This window comes from Penicillium cataractarum (genome assembly GCF_028827025.1).
Source record: "Penicillium cataractarum strain IBT 29864 chromosome Unknown utg000007l, whole genome shotgun sequence".
In the NCBI taxonomy this organism is placed as follows: domain Eukaryota; kingdom Fungi; phylum Ascomycota; class Eurotiomycetes; order Eurotiales; family Aspergillaceae; genus Penicillium; species Penicillium cataractarum.
In genome coordinates, this window is record NW_026622743.1 from 4,217,525 (window position 1) to 4,234,000 (window position 16,476).

Here is a 16,476-nt window from a genome sequence, read left to right on the forward strand (position 1 = left end):
CGTCGGCTCCTCCTCACAACTTGGTGGCTGAAAATGGGGCCCCACGCAAATGGGCAGGATGACCTGCACTGATAAGCTTGTGCTCAGGGCATCTGATGGCAGCCCCTCTTCATACTTCTCAAGATAACATCTTCTTCTCTTGTATCTGTCGTGGACATCCATCAACATCCCTCAGAACCTCCCTACGGTGAACCTCGACACCCTCTTCCACGTTACATGATGTCGACCCCCGACGTCACCGCCACAAATGTGGCAGAGATCCTTGAAAACGATCGCATGGTCAAGGTCGCCGGTATTGATGTGGATGGCCAGCTGCGTGGCAAGCTCATGAAGAAGAGCAAGTTCCTCTCTATCGTTTCCGAGGGCTTTGGCTTCTGCTCCGTGATTTTTGGCTGGGACCAGCATGATATGACGTACTACAAAGAGCTCTCGATCAGCAACAAGGAGAACGGATATCGCGATCTCGTCGCAGTTCCAGATCTCAGCAGCTTTCGGCGCATCCCTTGGGAGAACAATGTGCCGTTCTTCCTCGTCAGCTTCTTGGACCCGGACACGCGAGAACCGGTTTGCGCATGCCCACGCGGGCTGTTAAAGACCGTGTCCGCAAAAGCCGAGGCTGCAGGCTATCGCGCAATGGCGGGAGGTATGTCCAATGGCAATGCGCCTCTATCATGGAAGCATTTAGCATCCCAGCTAACGTATCGCAGCCGAGTATGAATTCTACCAGTTCCGGGCACCGGGCAACCATCCAACTCCAGAACGCGCTGCATCTGCCACGGCGTCTTTCCTGCAGACGAACCCCGTCGATTCTTTGCCATCATTAACCGAGGGCATGTTTGGCTACTCGATTACTCGCCCCTTGCACAACAAGGATTACTACTATGGCATCTTCGACGCCTGCGAGCAGTTCCGTTGCGATATTGAGGGGTGGCACACAGAGAGTGGACCTGGTGTTTTTGAGGCTGTAAGTCGTTATCATGTTGCGTACCTTGCGAAGATGCTCTGTACTTGGCATGCATGGACAATAGGCTAACACTGGACCTCGTGACAGGCACTTCAATTTGGTGAGGCCAAGGAGATGGCCGACAAGGCTGGCTTGTTCAAGTGAGAGAATCTGCGACGTTTCGGAATTTTTTTTTCAACCTCGAGCTAACCATATTTTCTCTTCGATCAGATACGTTGTCAAGGCTTACGGTATCAAGCACGGCATCACGCCTTGCTTCATGGCCAAGCCGCGCCAGGGCCTGCCTGGAAACAGCGGCCACATGCATATCTCTCTTGTCACCACGGATGGCAAGAATGCTTTCATCCGCGACACTCCCGACCCCTCCCCTCCTTACCCAGATGTGGCGCACTTGTCCGACTTGGGTCGTCATTTCCTCGCAGGCCTATTGGTGGGGTTACCAGACGTCATGCCGCTCTTTGCGCCCACCATCAATTCCTACAAGCGCCTGGTGGAGAACTTCTGGGCTCCGGTCACCGTATCATGGGGCCTGGAGCACCGCGCAGCATCCATCCGACTGATCACACCACCCACAGCCAGTGCGAAGGCGACCCGCTTCGAAGTCCGCACTCCTGGTGCAGATGCCAACCCTCACTTTGTCCTTGCCGCGGTCATGGCCCTTGGCTGGCGTGGCGTTGAGAAGAAGCTTGAGATTCCCGTGCCACCCTTGTCCAAGGGCGAGGACATGGGTAGTGCCAGTGACCAGGGCGTGCGGCTAGCCAAGTCTCTTAAGGAGGCAGTCGCTACATTCACACGGCCGGACAGTGTAGCACGGGAAGTATTTGGCGATACCTTCGTGGACCACTTTGGCGGCACGAGGGAGCACGAGATTCGGCTGTGGGAGGAGGCTGTAACTGACTGGTAAGTGTATCCAAAAGGCTGACAGATTACTCCACCCATTTCCCATTTGTCCTATTACCTCAAATTTCTATTAGCCTTGAGCTAACCTTTTGTTTCTAGGGAGGTACGAAGGTACATTGAGACTGTCTAGAGGGAGGGAAGTGCCCGCTGTGATGATGCTGATACCATACCATGACCGTTTTAACTATGTTTTTTTTGCTTCTTTTTGTTTCTCTCGATATCCTTGTCTTGAGTTATGCGCAAGGCAGGCTCTTCGGTTGGAAGCTTCAATCGAATTTTTTTTCTTTTTGGGTTAGCTGGATCAAGGGCGCGTGGGTCAGGAATATATCTTTGACATAGATACGAGCAATGGAAGCCAACTTATTTGATAAACAATGTGTTTCTGGGCTACATAGCGGGTAGTTATGCCTTAAGGCAGATTAAGCTTCAGCTTGTTGTCTTGCCCTGAAACGAGGAACGAGTGAAGGGGTTACTACCCTGCGCGAGCTGCCCGCGAAGTTTGGCTTGCGTTCGTAGCTACGTTGTCGGATTGCTCGTCGAACTTCTCCGTCCATCTTAGTTCTTAGGGTTCTAGGGCTTCGTTCCACACTTCTGTCTACGTTTCCGTTCTATGACTAGCTCGTGCTAACTCGTCCTTAGTTATATAACTCTGTTCTTGACTTCAGTTTTCTTAACGCACTGACATTAACTTCCACACTTAGCGTCGCTGATTCGCTAGCTTGTGCAATCCCTGAATTAGCCTTCGGTCGTCCACGAGGCTCTACAGCATCACTTTTTATCGCTCAAATCCGCTTACCTTTACACGTCTTTCTATAATATTTCTCGATATCTATAGTATTCTTCATGAAGGTCTATTTCGTACATACGACCATAGGGTGTGGAGAACAGGGCTTCCCGTCCGCTCAGCCGTACTTAAGCCACGCAGCATTTGCCAATCTCAGCAAATAAGGTATTTTAGCTTGGTGGGGAAACGGATGATCGCCGCTTTATGGTCGCGATCGCCGCTTTATGGTCGCGATCGCCGCTTTATGGTCGCGATCGCCGCTTTATGGTCGCGATCGCCGCTTTATGGTCGCGATCGCCGCTTTATGGTCGCGATCGCCGCTTTATGGTCGCGCGACTAGGGGTGAGTAGGGTGAGCGCGCAATAGACAGGGTGAGAAGCCGGGTGAGAGCGGGTGATTCTCACCCTCTGTCGCGCGACCACTGCTAATTTTGCTGTCAGACCTTAGACCACATGAGGGCGGCAATCCTATATAATCCTCAACCCTATGCAGTCGTTTAAGCTTCTATTTTGAACAAAAAAATATGCAAAGCACTTTTATATATCTAGCGTGCTCCAACCGCCTTGCCTGATTCAAGGATCATGTTGTTATGCTCCAGATCCAATATATGCGTTGATTGATTTTAATTGTGGCTAAGCCTTATACATGAAAGGTTTCTGACCTTGTGAAAGAACTTAGAGCCAGTCCAGCAATACACTGTATCTTGAATTCTGCTCTTCGATTTTGATAAATACGGCGTTTTCTTGCCCACATCTCCGGCCGTCAAAATTAAGGTTAAGCATTCGGGAAAGGCCGCACTTGCGACGAACGCCATTGGCTGAAAGTAGGTAAATACAAGTGCATACACGCAGGTCCCATCTGCTAAATATTCGAGACGATGAGATTAGATACTGACTGGCTCTTTTTCAAAGCATCTCTTTCTATGCCTCGTTCAACCCGGTTAGATTACCGTTCTCGCATCTGGAGCTGGGGCCATCATATTTAGATCAGGTGCATTGCCGCGGCGATCATTCGCTTTTCAGTGTCTTTCGCGGGGGCTTGGTAGAGGTTGAATTCATCATAGAAATGAGCCACAGCATAATGCGAAGCAGGAAGGGATACTGGACTAGTCGCGATGCAAGCTCGGTCAAGTCATCTTCCGAAGGCTTCCCGTCGGATGGCTCCAAGCTCGGGCTAATTTGCACTGGTTTTCCTGCTGGCTTGGGGCCTACCACCTCTTCAACCCGCGACTCTCGTGATAATTGTTCGTGTCTTTCCGTTTCTCTTCTTGAGTGTGCTCCTCCGTACCTTGACTTTCGTTGACCGACCGGTATTTGCGTGGGTGATTGCTCACTCTCGTTTGTGACTCTGGACATCTGTGTCCGGGCAGAAGGTTCCCTAACGTGGCCCCTAGTCTTAACCGGTATCTCATTCGTCGGTGCTCTTCTAACTATTATTTCCTCCTCTTCGGGGAAGGATGATATTCTTTCGGGCGGTTGGTAATCCGGAAGCCTGGTTCGTGCCGTCTGATCGGTTGTCGAGGGACCAGGATAAGGTTCCTCTACAGCAGTCGCTGTAGTTGTACTCTCATCTGCAGATATTTGAGTAGTTCGTTGAAAGGAGAGAGGGAGCGTTGTAGGTATCTGTGGTCGAACAGCCTCAAAATTAAGACGTTCCATATCAAAGGGTATGCCTCGTGCAATAGCATCGAGTCTCCTTTGGGTCTTCTCCGCGCGTGGATTGACCACCGTCAGGGAGACTCCCTGGCTTTTGCTGGGATCCTTTGGAAATTTCAACAGATTCTTGACGTGATTCTTCACTCGCTCGTGTCGTCTTTCAAGTTTTCCTTGAATCTCGATTCGAATGACAAATAGTTTCTCGTCGTGTTCGAGGGTAAAAGCTGTCTGAATCGTGTTGCTGTGAGTGGTCTGAGGTTGGAAATCATCCTCAGAGAGTTCCCATCTGATTGTGCGATACACAATATCCAAGCCGTTGTCTCCGAGCTTTGAGCCTCGAAGGAGGTTTCCAGTAAATGTCCATCGACTGCTTTGCTCAATGCTTTGTTCGCGGTCCCAGCCCATCCCTCCACCCCCACTCCCCATAACGTTGACCTGCGGGGTCACATGCTTGGTCTTCTTGGTTGTCGCTCTTGTAGCCTCTCCTGCCAGCTCCCGTGGACCAAAGTCCTGGGTAAATTGTAGAAAGCGCAGTTCATCCCAGTCTTCAGTCGCCTCCACGGTGGTATCTATGGGATTGACCGTTCCATACCCTGATGCTGGCCGGCCTTTGGCTGCCAATCTATCTTCTCTAGGCGAGGACCGCGTAGGTGCGGCGGAGGACTTGCCGTCCTTGGGAACATTCTCAGGATCTTCCAAGCTCACCAACACAGTTGCACTTGATAACCGGCAATGCTTTGTTTGAGCGAAAGTCAAGTCCATGTATAGAATGCCAGCCTGGTTCTCAGCGGGCCCTAAAACGCCCCACTGAGTTTTTGAATGCCGAAATCGGCAGTCGATTTCGACTTGGCCCAATTGCTGTGAGCATAGACTCACATTGGCGAGATGATCAAAGGCGTTGAATGTCGAGCCATACCGACGAGCGAATCGCGCCACGGGGCGAGGGGAGGGCTGAGGTGGAATGTCGCGCATGGCGAGAAATTTGAAGAGAAGTAACAGCAGACCAGACTCAGGATTCGTAATGTTCTCACGCCTAGGTGAAGCTCAAGGGCCGGCAATCACAGACCGGGCGAACAGTTTGGGGAACTCTTCCAATTCACCCAAGAGTGAGGCGCTGGAGGATTATCAAGGGGACATTAGGGTGCAAAGCACCACAACCCCCTCCGTCACAGCCTCATTTGGGGGCGAAAGGCAGAAAATACCCCTGCACGGCTGAGTTGAGGCGGTTCGAGCAGCATCGCTGTTGATTGGCTGGTGATGAGGGGTTGCTGTCAGTCGCTTTTGCGCCCCCACTCGTTGGGTGACTTGTCCACGAACGATTGACAACCGCCTGCCTCGCCTTGTTTCTCTGGAAGCTGTGTTCTGGTAGCTAATCCTCCTGGGCCATATAGCCGGGGCCTCAGCCTATCGTGAGACTTATATCTGAATACTGCTGTCTTTTTATGTTTGAAGGCGTTGGTTCAACACTAGAGATACGGACGCGCAATGGCACTGGATACAGTGCGTACGAGGATACCAACATCCACCAATCGCCAGGATACATTTTCACGAGTCGAATGGATGCATGAAAATCCCTCCAAGCTGCCTCTGGTCCGACGAGTTCCAACGTTGAACATGATGAATCAATCTCCTGAGTTCCCTCCGCCAGAAAAGGAGAATTCAACAGAAAAGGATAACTCGACGGAAAAAGTCCTCGAGCGAGTTCCTGTGAGCGTTTCCTCTTCGACCGCTTCATCGTCGGACGAAGACTCTAATTCTGATATTCCGGATCAATATCACCTTGTCTCTACTTCTCAGGTAGATCAGAGTGACAGCACCATACATTTCTCGCTCGATGTTGCCGATGACATTGAAGGCCACCTGGAAGAAGTCTCGCGCTTGAAACGATGGGGTCATTTTCAAGAAGCAATCCAATACTTTACTGCAAACCTGGAGCATCATCTGGATCTACCTCTGGTTCTGCTTGAATGTGCCGACTTGCTCGTTGAACAGGGTTCTTACCACCAGTTTGATACTTTTGTAAATGCTTTCATATCAAATCAGCGGCGGCATGATCCGAAAACGAAATGTCTCCCGATTGGCAGCGACGAAAAGGGTCCGGATTTGTATAGTTACCACTTTAATTTACTGGGGCTGCGAAAGAGGCTTTCTTTGGAAAGCTTTCCGGGGGAGGATATGGGCGCCGTCATGGACTGGTTACAACCCCACTCATTTTGTGAATACTTGGACAAGCGAGCCACGTCCAGGCGCGGTACCTACTCTGCACACGGTGATGAGATACCCTTTGATTCAACGGAGGTATTATTATCCTAAAAGTCTACTGAAAGAATCGAGTTTGAAATGTTTAGGCTGATCATCTGATTCTAGGTCCAAATTATTCGCAATCATCTCGAGTTTCGATCCGAAATTAGGTGCAAGGGTAAGACACCAATATCCGGCTTTGATACGCGCTGTTGGCCAGAACTCTATGATGATCTCCTGATGGGTGGTCGTATCTGGGAGTTTTGCGATCTTCTATTAGCAATGTTCCATTTCTTCGGTTTATCAGGAACGTGGGAACTATTGTTCCATGCGGATGATGAGAAGAAGGGCAAAACCCCCAGACAATCCATTGCTTGGAACGACTTTTAAAAGATTGGACCATTGACGAATACGATGAAGCAACTGAATTGGCCATTTTGACTATTACCGTGGAAATGATGTACATGCTCGATATTGGGAGCCAATCACTCTGCTTACTCCCAAAAGATCGCACCTTGAGTTTGGCACGCTGTGCACAACAGGCTGAGCAATGTGCTGCAGATATCAAAGAGTACAGCCCTCATCTGACGAAGTCTCGTCCATATCTGCAATGGATATTGGCAAAAGAACATTTTGATCGTCAGCAAAATCGGAGCGCATCATATGGCGAACAACGGGAACTGCATTTCGAGGGTGTCTCTGGGTTCGTGCTCAACAAGTGGTGTCTACCAGTTTACATACCCGTGGCGACTGAAAATCCGGGCTGGCCATCTCCAGATCCGAAGTTTCCACCAAACGAGCAATTACAGTGGGCGCTTAAGACTTCCAAGGAGCTTCAAGACTATAAGACCCAAGCTATGGTGCTCAGAGAGCTCATTTGTCGCGTGGAAGATCCCCGACCATTGTTCAAGGAGCTGGATCAACTACATGGGCACGACCAGGAGGACCTTGTTCAATTATATGAGTCCTGTACTTCACAATACTTGCTTGCTATTGATGATAGTTCTCGTCGAGAGCTTCTCCAGAGACTTCGAGGAGCCGCTTCACACTTCGAGGCCGCTCCTAAAGACGACGTTTGTGTTGCGACCCGCTGGAATGGTCTTATGGTGCAGAACGCACTAGCTCGCTCTGTCTCCGACGACGCAGAGGCTATTAATAAGGATGCCGAGCTAGCAGACTCAATGCGCGAAGGTCTTCCGTATACTCAAAAGGCACTCGACAAGCTTGCACAGGCGATCGCTGAAGAGAATGAAAAAGCCAAGGAACGCGCCGATCAGAGCAAGAAAAACGGGTTCGCGGCAAATTCCCGTTCAGGGGAACTGGGAACTGGGCCATCTGACCAGTTAGAACATCGTCATTTCGGTTCTAGATTGCTTTCTTACGAGGAGGTTCGCAAATCTCGCGCGAGAGCAAACGATTCGTTTAAGCAAGACGTCTTCCACCGGCTGGACAAGTTGGAGCTCGAGATCCTGCAACACAAGAAGAAAGCCCTAGAAGAGGAGCTTCGCAGAACCAAAATCGAGCGTGAATTGGAACAGCTGGAATTTCAAGAAAGGTTGAAGGCTGAGGAAGAGAAATTTCGGAAACAGCTGCGCGAGCGTGTCTCTGATGATGCACCATCTCAAGTCCTAACGGCTATAGAGAACAAGAAGAATGAGCAGACATGGGAACAGCGAGTCAAAGACGGTGACAGGGCCCAAGCGAGACAACCAGTGAAATCCACTACGGAGGAAACAATACCTCAGACTCATGAACCGGGGGAAATCTACGATGATGGCTGGGCCGATTTTTTCAAAGAGCCTCAGACGCCTCATAAGTCATACCGCTATGCATCCATCCAGGAGATTCAAGATGAGTCAAGAGCGGTCGAGAAGCGTGGCCGATCCCCAGCCAACCCCGGTACTACAGAGTGTGAGGTGATCTTCACAGAGCCGGATGAGCTTTGTCAAGGTGACGGTGTTGTTGGAGAGAGTGGAAGACCTTCAGGAGAACTTGAAGCAACGGTTTACGTAGAAGAGAAAGCGCCTTCGGAGGACGAGAGACGTGCAAGACCCCATTCTTCGACGCGGTCGTCAAGACGGGACTCTCAGGATTCAGGGCATCGTCAACCCCTAATGATTGAGTATGGGCACAATATTGATTGAGTGTTCTCTTGTCTGCTAATTGTGAGGGGTTTCGAGGGAAGGCTTCAGGAGAATCATAACTGGCCACGTATATGATAGACTACATGCCATTCCTGTTAGCAAGGTGAATGCCGAAAGATTTCCGCATGGAGTGTCTACTCCTGACGTCTTCTTCAGTAGAATGTAACATAAGCACATGATACCCCAGTATGGGTCGGCCTCAATGTGAAAATGACAAAGTGAAGGACAAAGTCAACACAATTGTATGAGATCGAGCGACGTGGAACTCCTGCTTCAGGTAAAAAGAGGCGGCTCGTGTATGTTTCAGTGTTTACTGGGAAAAATGGTCTTCAATAGAGGACCCAAGCGCTCAAACCCCCAGAAGGGTCCATAAATACAGCCGAATCCCTCAGGTACTTACTTCTTTTCGTTACCGTCCCACCTCCAAACCAGCAATCCAAGACAATTGCATTCTTCTGCTGCTTATTTCTAACCTGTAACGTCTTTATCAAGTAAGTTGATTGCCGCTGGAAGGGAACGTGTTGGCTTACATAAACCAACGTCTGTCAGATAGATAGATCATGTGTCAGAAGCTTGTCGAGACAATCGAGTATCTATGCAGGCACAGAGATGATTCACCTGGGAGGATCAGGGAACTTGATGGCTGCGGGAATTGTGGCATCATCCAGAAAACAGAGCACCTTGGCAAGACAACCAAAAGGGATCCATGCTCTGACTGTGTTGCGAGCGGTACTTATGTGAAGAGCAACGGAATTTGGAAAAAAGCCTAGCAGGTCTAGGGGATGTGCGAGGCTCATGATAATTGGGTTGACTTTCATAAATCTTATTCCTATTTATGCCTCCAAATTGAACCCTTGCCAGTCGAATCCAAATTGCAGCAGGTGCGCAGGTGGTCACCTGACAAAACCAGGTAGTTGCCTGATAACTATCGGAAATGGGTTGCGCTCATCTGGGTGCACCAATCGGATTTCAACAGGTCTCCATTGCAAAGAAGCCCCGAGCTGGCAATTTGGTGGGCAAAACAATGACTAATACATGCGGATCTATTGTATTTCCTTCCTCCGAGTACCCACGGGTGGTTCTACGGTGACACCTGAGCAAATGGCCTTCGTAGCCTGAAAAAAAGGGCAATAACACAACCTTGTTTGAACCAATTAGAAGTTACTCTAGGCGACCGCGACACTTGTGTCCCTTTTGCTCAACCTCCTTGTTTCCTCGATCCTCCGTTCTCTCAACAGAGAAAACCTGCCCCTGGTCTTACTTATTAACCGTCTCTTCCCAACTGGCATGTCTCATGGATGTTCAACGCCAATTCCCTACTGTGCATTGGATTTGGGGGGGAGGAATTTCTTTTGTTTACGAGGTCCATCCTTTAATTGTGGTAAAGGTCCCGAAATCTGGAGAGTTTGAGAGAGAGCAATTCCATAAAGAGCTAGAGATATATCGAATATTCGCACAAAATCGGCCTTGTCCGTCTATCGTGCAATGTTTCCTCTTTTCGGACAACGGCATCTTCCTCGAGTACATGAGAGGTACGACCCCCTTTTGACAACAAACAAGCTTGGCCACTAATTACTCCAATAGACATGTCACTTTCTTCTAGAATACAGAAAAACCATGTTCGAGACCAGGAAACCATGGTGGTTACGAAAGTGGAAAAGTTGGAACCTCTGTCCTTGCGCAAGGAATGGATGAACGACCTCGCTGAAGCTGTCGCTTTCCTGGAATCACTTAACCTCGCTCACGGCGACCTACGACCGGAAAACATCCTACTTGATCGCAACCGATTAAAACTATCGGATTTTGATTGCGCGGCTGAAATCGGAACAAATTACGAAGCATGCATGGCTCCATATGGCAGGATACTTAATAGTAATGACGTGGACCAAGGAGAGTGTGGAACTTTCGGTTTCCTGAGCCCTCGAACAGAGCAGTTCGCGCTCGGTTCTTTGTTCTATCTCATAAACTATGGCTTTGAAGTCTATGGGGATCGATGTCTTACAGAGGATCCCTACGAGCATGGTCCTAAGGTCGTGGACTTACTACAGAACATGGAGTTTCCAAAATTGGATGGCGATCCATTAATTGACAGTGTCATCAAGAAGTGCTGGCATCACAAATATGTCACGGTTTCAGAATTGGCCGCGCACACAAAAAGGCTTTTGCATGAAAGAACCGATCCGGCAGGAAGTAACGGAGAAGGAAACAGAGAGGAAGGAAACAATGGATTGAAATCCCCCGTCAAATTATCTTTCATCGTCTGGTGGCGTATGGTTATGGGCCGCCTAATTCACGGGGTATGGCATGGCCTTGTTAAGTTGTGGACGTCGTTATCACACAGGACCAAGGGCAAGGTAGCAATCACTGAGCGAGCTCAAGACGACAACCCTGATGACGTGGATAGAAACCTGGAGGAGGAATTTCTTTCCAAAAGAGGAGTCTGCCTGGACTTGGAGAGGCGTGGACTTCTTCGTCTACTTTGTTCGGGTGAGCCTGAGCAAATTGGGTTTACCTTTGACTGGTATAGACACAGTCTCTGAGACACAAATGATTGAATAAACCTAAATCCTCCGTATTACGCGAAGACTTCGGACTACGATACATTCTCCTTTCCGAGTATCCACCTATATCTGCAGCTTTTCGACATCTTACTAAATGGACATGCTTCCAGTGTCTTACTGGTTGATCAATGCTGGATCAATACTGCGCCGCTGTTCGTAATTGCTATCGCCGAAGTGCTTGAGCCAGAGCACACGACCTAGTGTGGGTGATCCGGATCAATGTCAAAACTGCCTCACTCGCAAGGTTCACAAGAGGACGGGAGGAAAGGGAGGAGAAGAGTGGCGAAAAGCAGCGAGGAGTTGAAGCGGCGATGGAGGGGTCTTCCACAGAAACCACGGCGATAGTAACGCGCAGGGATGCGCTAAACCCGAAATAGCACGCTAACCCCTTTTGCGTAATTCACCATCACCAGATGTACAAAGTATCCTCCAGGGCAGTACAAGTTAAGGGGAGGTACTGACTGCACTAAACAGGCCATGTATTGGATAATAAATTGAGCACAAGCAAATTGTCAGTATTTCTCTCGTCTTTGATTCACTCGGAGCCTGCCGCTGTCCTGCGCATCCACCCACAATCAGGTTGACAGGTAAGCCTGGACAGTATGGCTCTCTCTCTCTCAATACTCTCCACAAAAGCTGTCGATCTTATCGAGGGATGTTCAATCAGACCCAGGCCCGGGGCTGTTCATGTATGTGGCGGCTTCGGCCTGGATCATATCCATGTACTCTTCACTAGATGTAGGACTCGGCGGGAATACGTCGTCGCTGTCAGAAGCTGAGCCCCACGTCTCACGTCTTCTGGCTCTTCGTTCAGCCTGATCAGCTCGCAGACGGGCCCTTTCTTGCCGTGCTCTGTGAGCCTCATTTCGATCTTCGATTGCTCTTGTCAATCGACGACAGACTTGGCATACAGACAACGGCTTCCCGTTTTCTGAAGCGGCCGCTCTGAATTCCCGACACTCTAGGCAGATAACATATGGTTCACCTAGGACTACGATGATATTGCCAGCGGTGTACCGATTAGTGCCTGGGCGCGGGTTGATGCCACAGTCCACACACCACCGATCCCAACGGTTGTCCATCCACTTAGCCTTTTTCCTTCTCACCATATTATCCGCAAATTTTGCTCTTGGTCGTAATCTTGGGCAATCCCGACAGGCGTATAAGTCGTTCTGGGTACCGAATTCAGTGATCTCCGCTTCTATCAACTCCGTATGAGAAGGAGACGGTATTAATTCACGAAAGAGCCGGCACGAACGTTGCAGGCAGATAAGACTGAACGCATCGAGATGATGGGCTATTATGTGTAGGATCTCGGTTGGAAGATCGCGGATGGTGGTGGGTTGCGACATTTTGCAGCAGTTGTTGCAAGTAGGCCTCGTTAGAGAGTTGAGAGCCGCAGGTATGAGGGAGACTGGGATATTTGTGAGTGCTGGGTGAGAATGCTAGAGATTTGAGCCTGTATCGAGCGGGGTGGTCTATTTTGGGCCTGCGACAACACGTAAATGTTGTGGATATGGCAGTTAAATTTACGCCGCAAGACCACCCCAATCGAGCTAGTCGGTGGAGCAACATGGGTCACTTGCTCAGCACCCGAGGTGAGCGAACCGGTTTAATAGACGATCTTAACTGTGCCCTATCAGTCTACAAACAAGGGTGGAGTTGTCGAGGCGCCGCTCCATCTATTCGCATCCGTCTAGGCTGGAACGCCGCTAAAATGCTAGCCACACGGCTAAATTGGAAAGAATCAAGTGGCTTGCTGCAAGAGGCTGTACACCTCCTTTCCGCTGTAAGCCCACAGTCCTTGAAGCACACCGACAAGCAGGACATACTCGCATCCTTCGCCGGCCTAGCTTCGATGGCAGCTGCAACTGCTCTCAATGCTGGGGAGAGTGCTTGTCACGCCTTACAACTCCTTGAAGTTGGTCGCGGCGTAATCGCTGGCCTACTGATGGAATTACGCGGAGATATTTCTGATCTCACGCAACAGCACCCTGATCTAGCAGACGAATTAATATCCCTTCGAGAGGAGCTAGATTCGCCGGTAGATCGATCAACGATTCTAAGCTCTGCCGATAATGGGCTATCCTGGGAAGCTCAAGTGACACGAAGACGTGACGCGGACCAGAAATTCAGCGAGACCCTAATAAAGATTCGTGCCAAGCCGGGCTTCCACAACTTCCTCCTTCCGCCGACTGCAGATGAGCTAATGGCCGCGGTAAATCCAGACCCTATCGTTGTCGTTAATCTAAGCGCTTATCGCTGCGATGCATTTCTTATCGAGCGCGCTCAGATTAGGGTATTAGAATTACCTAACCTGAAAATAGAGGAAGTTCAAGAACGGGTCCACAGCCTCAAGCTATCGTCCCCTATAGCGTCTTCCGATTTCACATCGCTCTTAGAGTGGCTCTGGGACACCGTTAGTGGTCCAATTCTAAAGGTACTCGGATTCAATAAGCCTACGTCCGACGGTAATTGGCCTCGAGTGTGGTGGATTCCTACTGGCATACTTAGCCAGCTACCACTCCATGCAGCAGGATACCATACACGGGGATCCACTGAAACAGCCTTGGATAGAGTCATGTCGTCGTACGCTTCATCCGTCAAGTCATTGATATACGGGCGCCGACACCATGTTCGCCAACAAGAAGGACCTATCACAGACCATGCTCTGCCGGTGGCTATGCACGAAACGCCAGGACTATCCCAAAACCAATACCTTCCATATGCAAAAGAAGAGGTGGATATGTTGAATGATATCTGTCCCTCACTTCAGCTGAGGCCAATAAAGACAGTACGTCGTAAAGACGATGTTCTGAGACATCTACAGGGGTGTAGAATCTTCCATTTTGCAGGACACGGGCAGTCGGATCCATTCCAGAAGTATACGCTTTACCTCTTACATCAACCAGAACTTTGAAAGAGGTTGCAGCACGCTTTGCGCGGATCCATATTTCAAATTATCTACGGGAGGAGACTGTTCAGATAGCCTACAACAGTGTTGCCCAAAGCGTGCCCGAATTTGTCAAAGATCTTCTCGAATTGTATATCCAAGCGCCGTTGCTTGGAAATTGTGAGAATTGCGGACAGAACGTGGAGATGTTAGCTTTACAAGGGAGATGTCGACGATGTCGACGTGGCACAACCGCGATTTGATTTGTGAGCGTGTCTAGGGATATGGCAGCGGATTCTACACCCTCAAGGCCACCCAGATCGAGCCACTTACTTGAAAATCCTTAAAAATTGGCTCTATACGCGAATCGAGCGGACTAGGTCGATGGACGACCTCGATCGTCCACAGTCTACAAAGAAGGTTGGACTTGTCGAGGTACTGCTCCACTTACTCGTGCTAAGCTAGTCGTGGATGCTGCTTAGACTCTGGGCTTTCATTTTCGTAGTAGCATGGAATTTAAATGGTCCGGTCGTACATCCCCTGCGTCTGCGATCACTATTTCTATGAGTGGAGGTCCAAAATGTCACAAGAAATTAAATGAGGCAAACGAAGTAAATTTCTTCTGCCTCCATAAAAGCTCAAAAATATTGCAACATTCTTAACTAATTACTGCTCTATAAAAATCATGATATCTGGAAGTCCCCGACTCAAGCTCAATTTAACTCAATCTTATAGGACAGGAGAGAGTCAAACTAGCTTAGCACATCACCCGGAAGAATTTTTAGGCTTCCGAAGCTTATCGCGTATGTAAATTCCATTTGGTTTACCTTCCCGAGGAGGATATCGGATAACATCAAACTGTGGCAAGGCAGAGACTAGATCGCTGATTTTGGAATACCCGTAGGAACGAGAGTCGAAGTCAGGATGTTTTTTTGTCAGCAAATTGCCTATATTGGAGAGCTCAGCCCATCCATCATCATCGGAGGCGGTCTCTACCGTCGTATGTAGCAGATTTATGAAGCTAACGTCTGCTTTGGCGTGTCGCACTGGAACATGATTTTTTGGCATCATAATCCTGCCAGGATGGGGTACAAGTTCCTTGTTATAGACAAGATTCTCGACGTAAATAAACTTATCACAGGCAGCGACGAAGGGCTCTGGTGTTTTGTGTTCCCCAAACCCGTACACAATTAATCCAGATTCGCGAATACGAGCGGCCAGGCGAGTGAAATCGCTGTCGCTAGAAACAAGGCAGAAACCATCAAAATGACCAAGATATAGGAGGTCCATCGCATCTATGATCATCGCTGAGTCAGTTGCATTTTTTCCGTGAGTGTAAGCGAATTGCTGAATCGGCTGAATAGATCGTCTGAGAAGCTCTTCCTTCCACCCGCTCAAGTTAGTGCTAGTCCAATTTCCGTATGCCCGCTTCACATGAGCTGTGCCATATTTTGCCACTTCTGCCAGTAAAAGCCTCGCCATAGATGGCTGAGCATTGTCAGCATCAATCAGAACAGCGAGTTTCTGCGTAGTGCTACCGGCCATGATCATCTATATGAATGAAGTGAGTATGGTATAAGGGTTCATGCTTGACCCTTCCGTCCTTCAGACGTAATTCTCGACGAAGTCACGTGCATGTATTCAGCAAGCAATAACGTCGACTACGAGCTCCTCGTGACCGAGGCTTATCCGATTATCGAGGCAATCGGTTTTAGCAACGCCACCTCCGATAATGAAATGGCCTCGAGTGTGGTGGAATACTACTGGCCTGCTAAGCCAGCTACCACTCCACGCAGCAGGATCCCATATACGCGAATTCATCTCAACAGTCTTAGATAGAGTTAGGTCGTCGTATGCGCCGTCCGTCAAGTCATGAATATATATATGGACTCCGACAGGCTATAGGATGTATACATCTTCTTAGATCCGTGCTCTTTAGTATAGCTTTGCCGCTGCGGATACCCCTCTTTCAAAGAAGAAAGGGCTAACAAGATCTTGCCCTCTTGACTTGCAGGAGATTTCTGCCGGAACTCAGGGCGAATTGGTGTCATGGTAGGTAGTTGAAGTTGGTAGGTACGTACCGATGTTAGCTTTGCAAGGGAGATATCGACGATGTCGACGTGGCACGACCGCGATTTCTGAGCGTGTTTAGAGATATGGCAGCGGTTTCCACCCCTCAAGACCACCCAGATCGAGCTAGTTAATTGAACAACCTTGGAAACTGGCACTGTACGCGAATTGAGTGGACCGGGTCACGAACGACCTTGATCGTCCGCAGTCTACAATTGGAGTTGTCGAGGCGCTGCTCCATTTACTCGTATCAAACTAGCCGTG

General features: G+C 49.3%; 7 protein-coding genes across 7 annotated transcripts; 5 read left to right on the forward strand and 2 right to left on the reverse strand.

The window, feature by feature from the left end:
* Positions 1–219: 219 nt before the first annotated feature.
* N7496_009069 (glutamine synthetase family protein) lies at positions 220–1,868 on the forward strand (the record flags this gene model as incomplete). Its single annotated transcript, XM_056701988.1, has 4 exons — positions 220–643; positions 708–964; positions 1,052–1,104; positions 1,175–1,868. The coding sequence occupies 4 exons, from the start codon at positions 220–222 to the stop codon at positions 1,866–1,868; spliced, it is 1,428 nt and encodes a 475-aa protein (XP_056554051.1).
* A 1,787-nt stretch (positions 1,869–3,655) lies between these two features.
* Positions 3,656–5,275, reverse strand: N7496_009070 (uncharacterized protein; the record flags this gene model as incomplete). The annotated part of the gene is made up of 1 exon (XM_056701989.1): positions 3,656–5,275. The coding sequence occupies one exon, from the start codon at positions 5,273–5,275 to the stop codon at positions 3,656–3,658; it is 1,620 nt and encodes a 539-aa protein (XP_056554052.1).
* A 513-nt stretch (positions 5,276–5,788) lies between these two features.
* Positions 5,789–6,616, forward strand: N7496_009071 (uncharacterized protein; the record flags this gene model as incomplete). Its single annotated transcript, XM_056701990.1, has 1 exon — positions 5,789–6,616. The coding sequence occupies one exon, from the start codon at positions 5,789–5,791 to the stop codon at positions 6,614–6,616; it is 828 nt and encodes a 275-aa protein (XP_056554053.1).
* A 383-nt stretch (positions 6,617–6,999) lies between these two features.
* N7496_009072 (uncharacterized protein) lies at positions 7,000–8,688 on the forward strand (the record flags this gene model as incomplete). The annotated part of the gene is made up of 1 exon (XM_056701991.1): positions 7,000–8,688. The coding sequence occupies one exon, from the start codon at positions 7,000–7,002 to the stop codon at positions 8,686–8,688; it is 1,689 nt and encodes a 562-aa protein (XP_056554054.1).
* Positions 8,689–9,982: 1,294 nt separating this feature from the next.
* On the forward strand, positions 9,983–11,228 carry N7496_009073 (uncharacterized protein; the record flags this gene model as incomplete). The annotated part of the gene is made up of 2 exons (XM_056701992.1): positions 9,983–10,220; positions 10,273–11,228. 2 exons carry the CDS (start codon positions 9,983–9,985, stop codon positions 11,226–11,228), a joined length of 1,194 nt encoding a protein of 397 aa, XP_056554055.1.
* A 1,594-nt stretch (positions 11,229–12,822) lies between these two features.
* On the forward strand, positions 12,823–14,169 carry N7496_009074 (uncharacterized protein; the record flags this gene model as incomplete). Its single annotated transcript, XM_056701993.1, has 1 exon — positions 12,823–14,169. One exon carries the CDS (start codon positions 12,823–12,825, stop codon positions 14,167–14,169), a length of 1,347 nt encoding a protein of 448 aa, XP_056554056.1.
* A 738-nt stretch (positions 14,170–14,907) lies between these two features.
* On the reverse strand, positions 14,908–15,687 carry N7496_009075 (NYN domain-containing protein; the record flags this gene model as incomplete). The annotated part of the gene is made up of 1 exon (XM_056701994.1): positions 14,908–15,687. One exon carries the CDS (start codon positions 15,685–15,687, stop codon positions 14,908–14,910), a length of 780 nt encoding a protein of 259 aa, XP_056554057.1.
* Between the last annotated feature and the right edge of the window lie 789 nt (positions 15,688–16,476).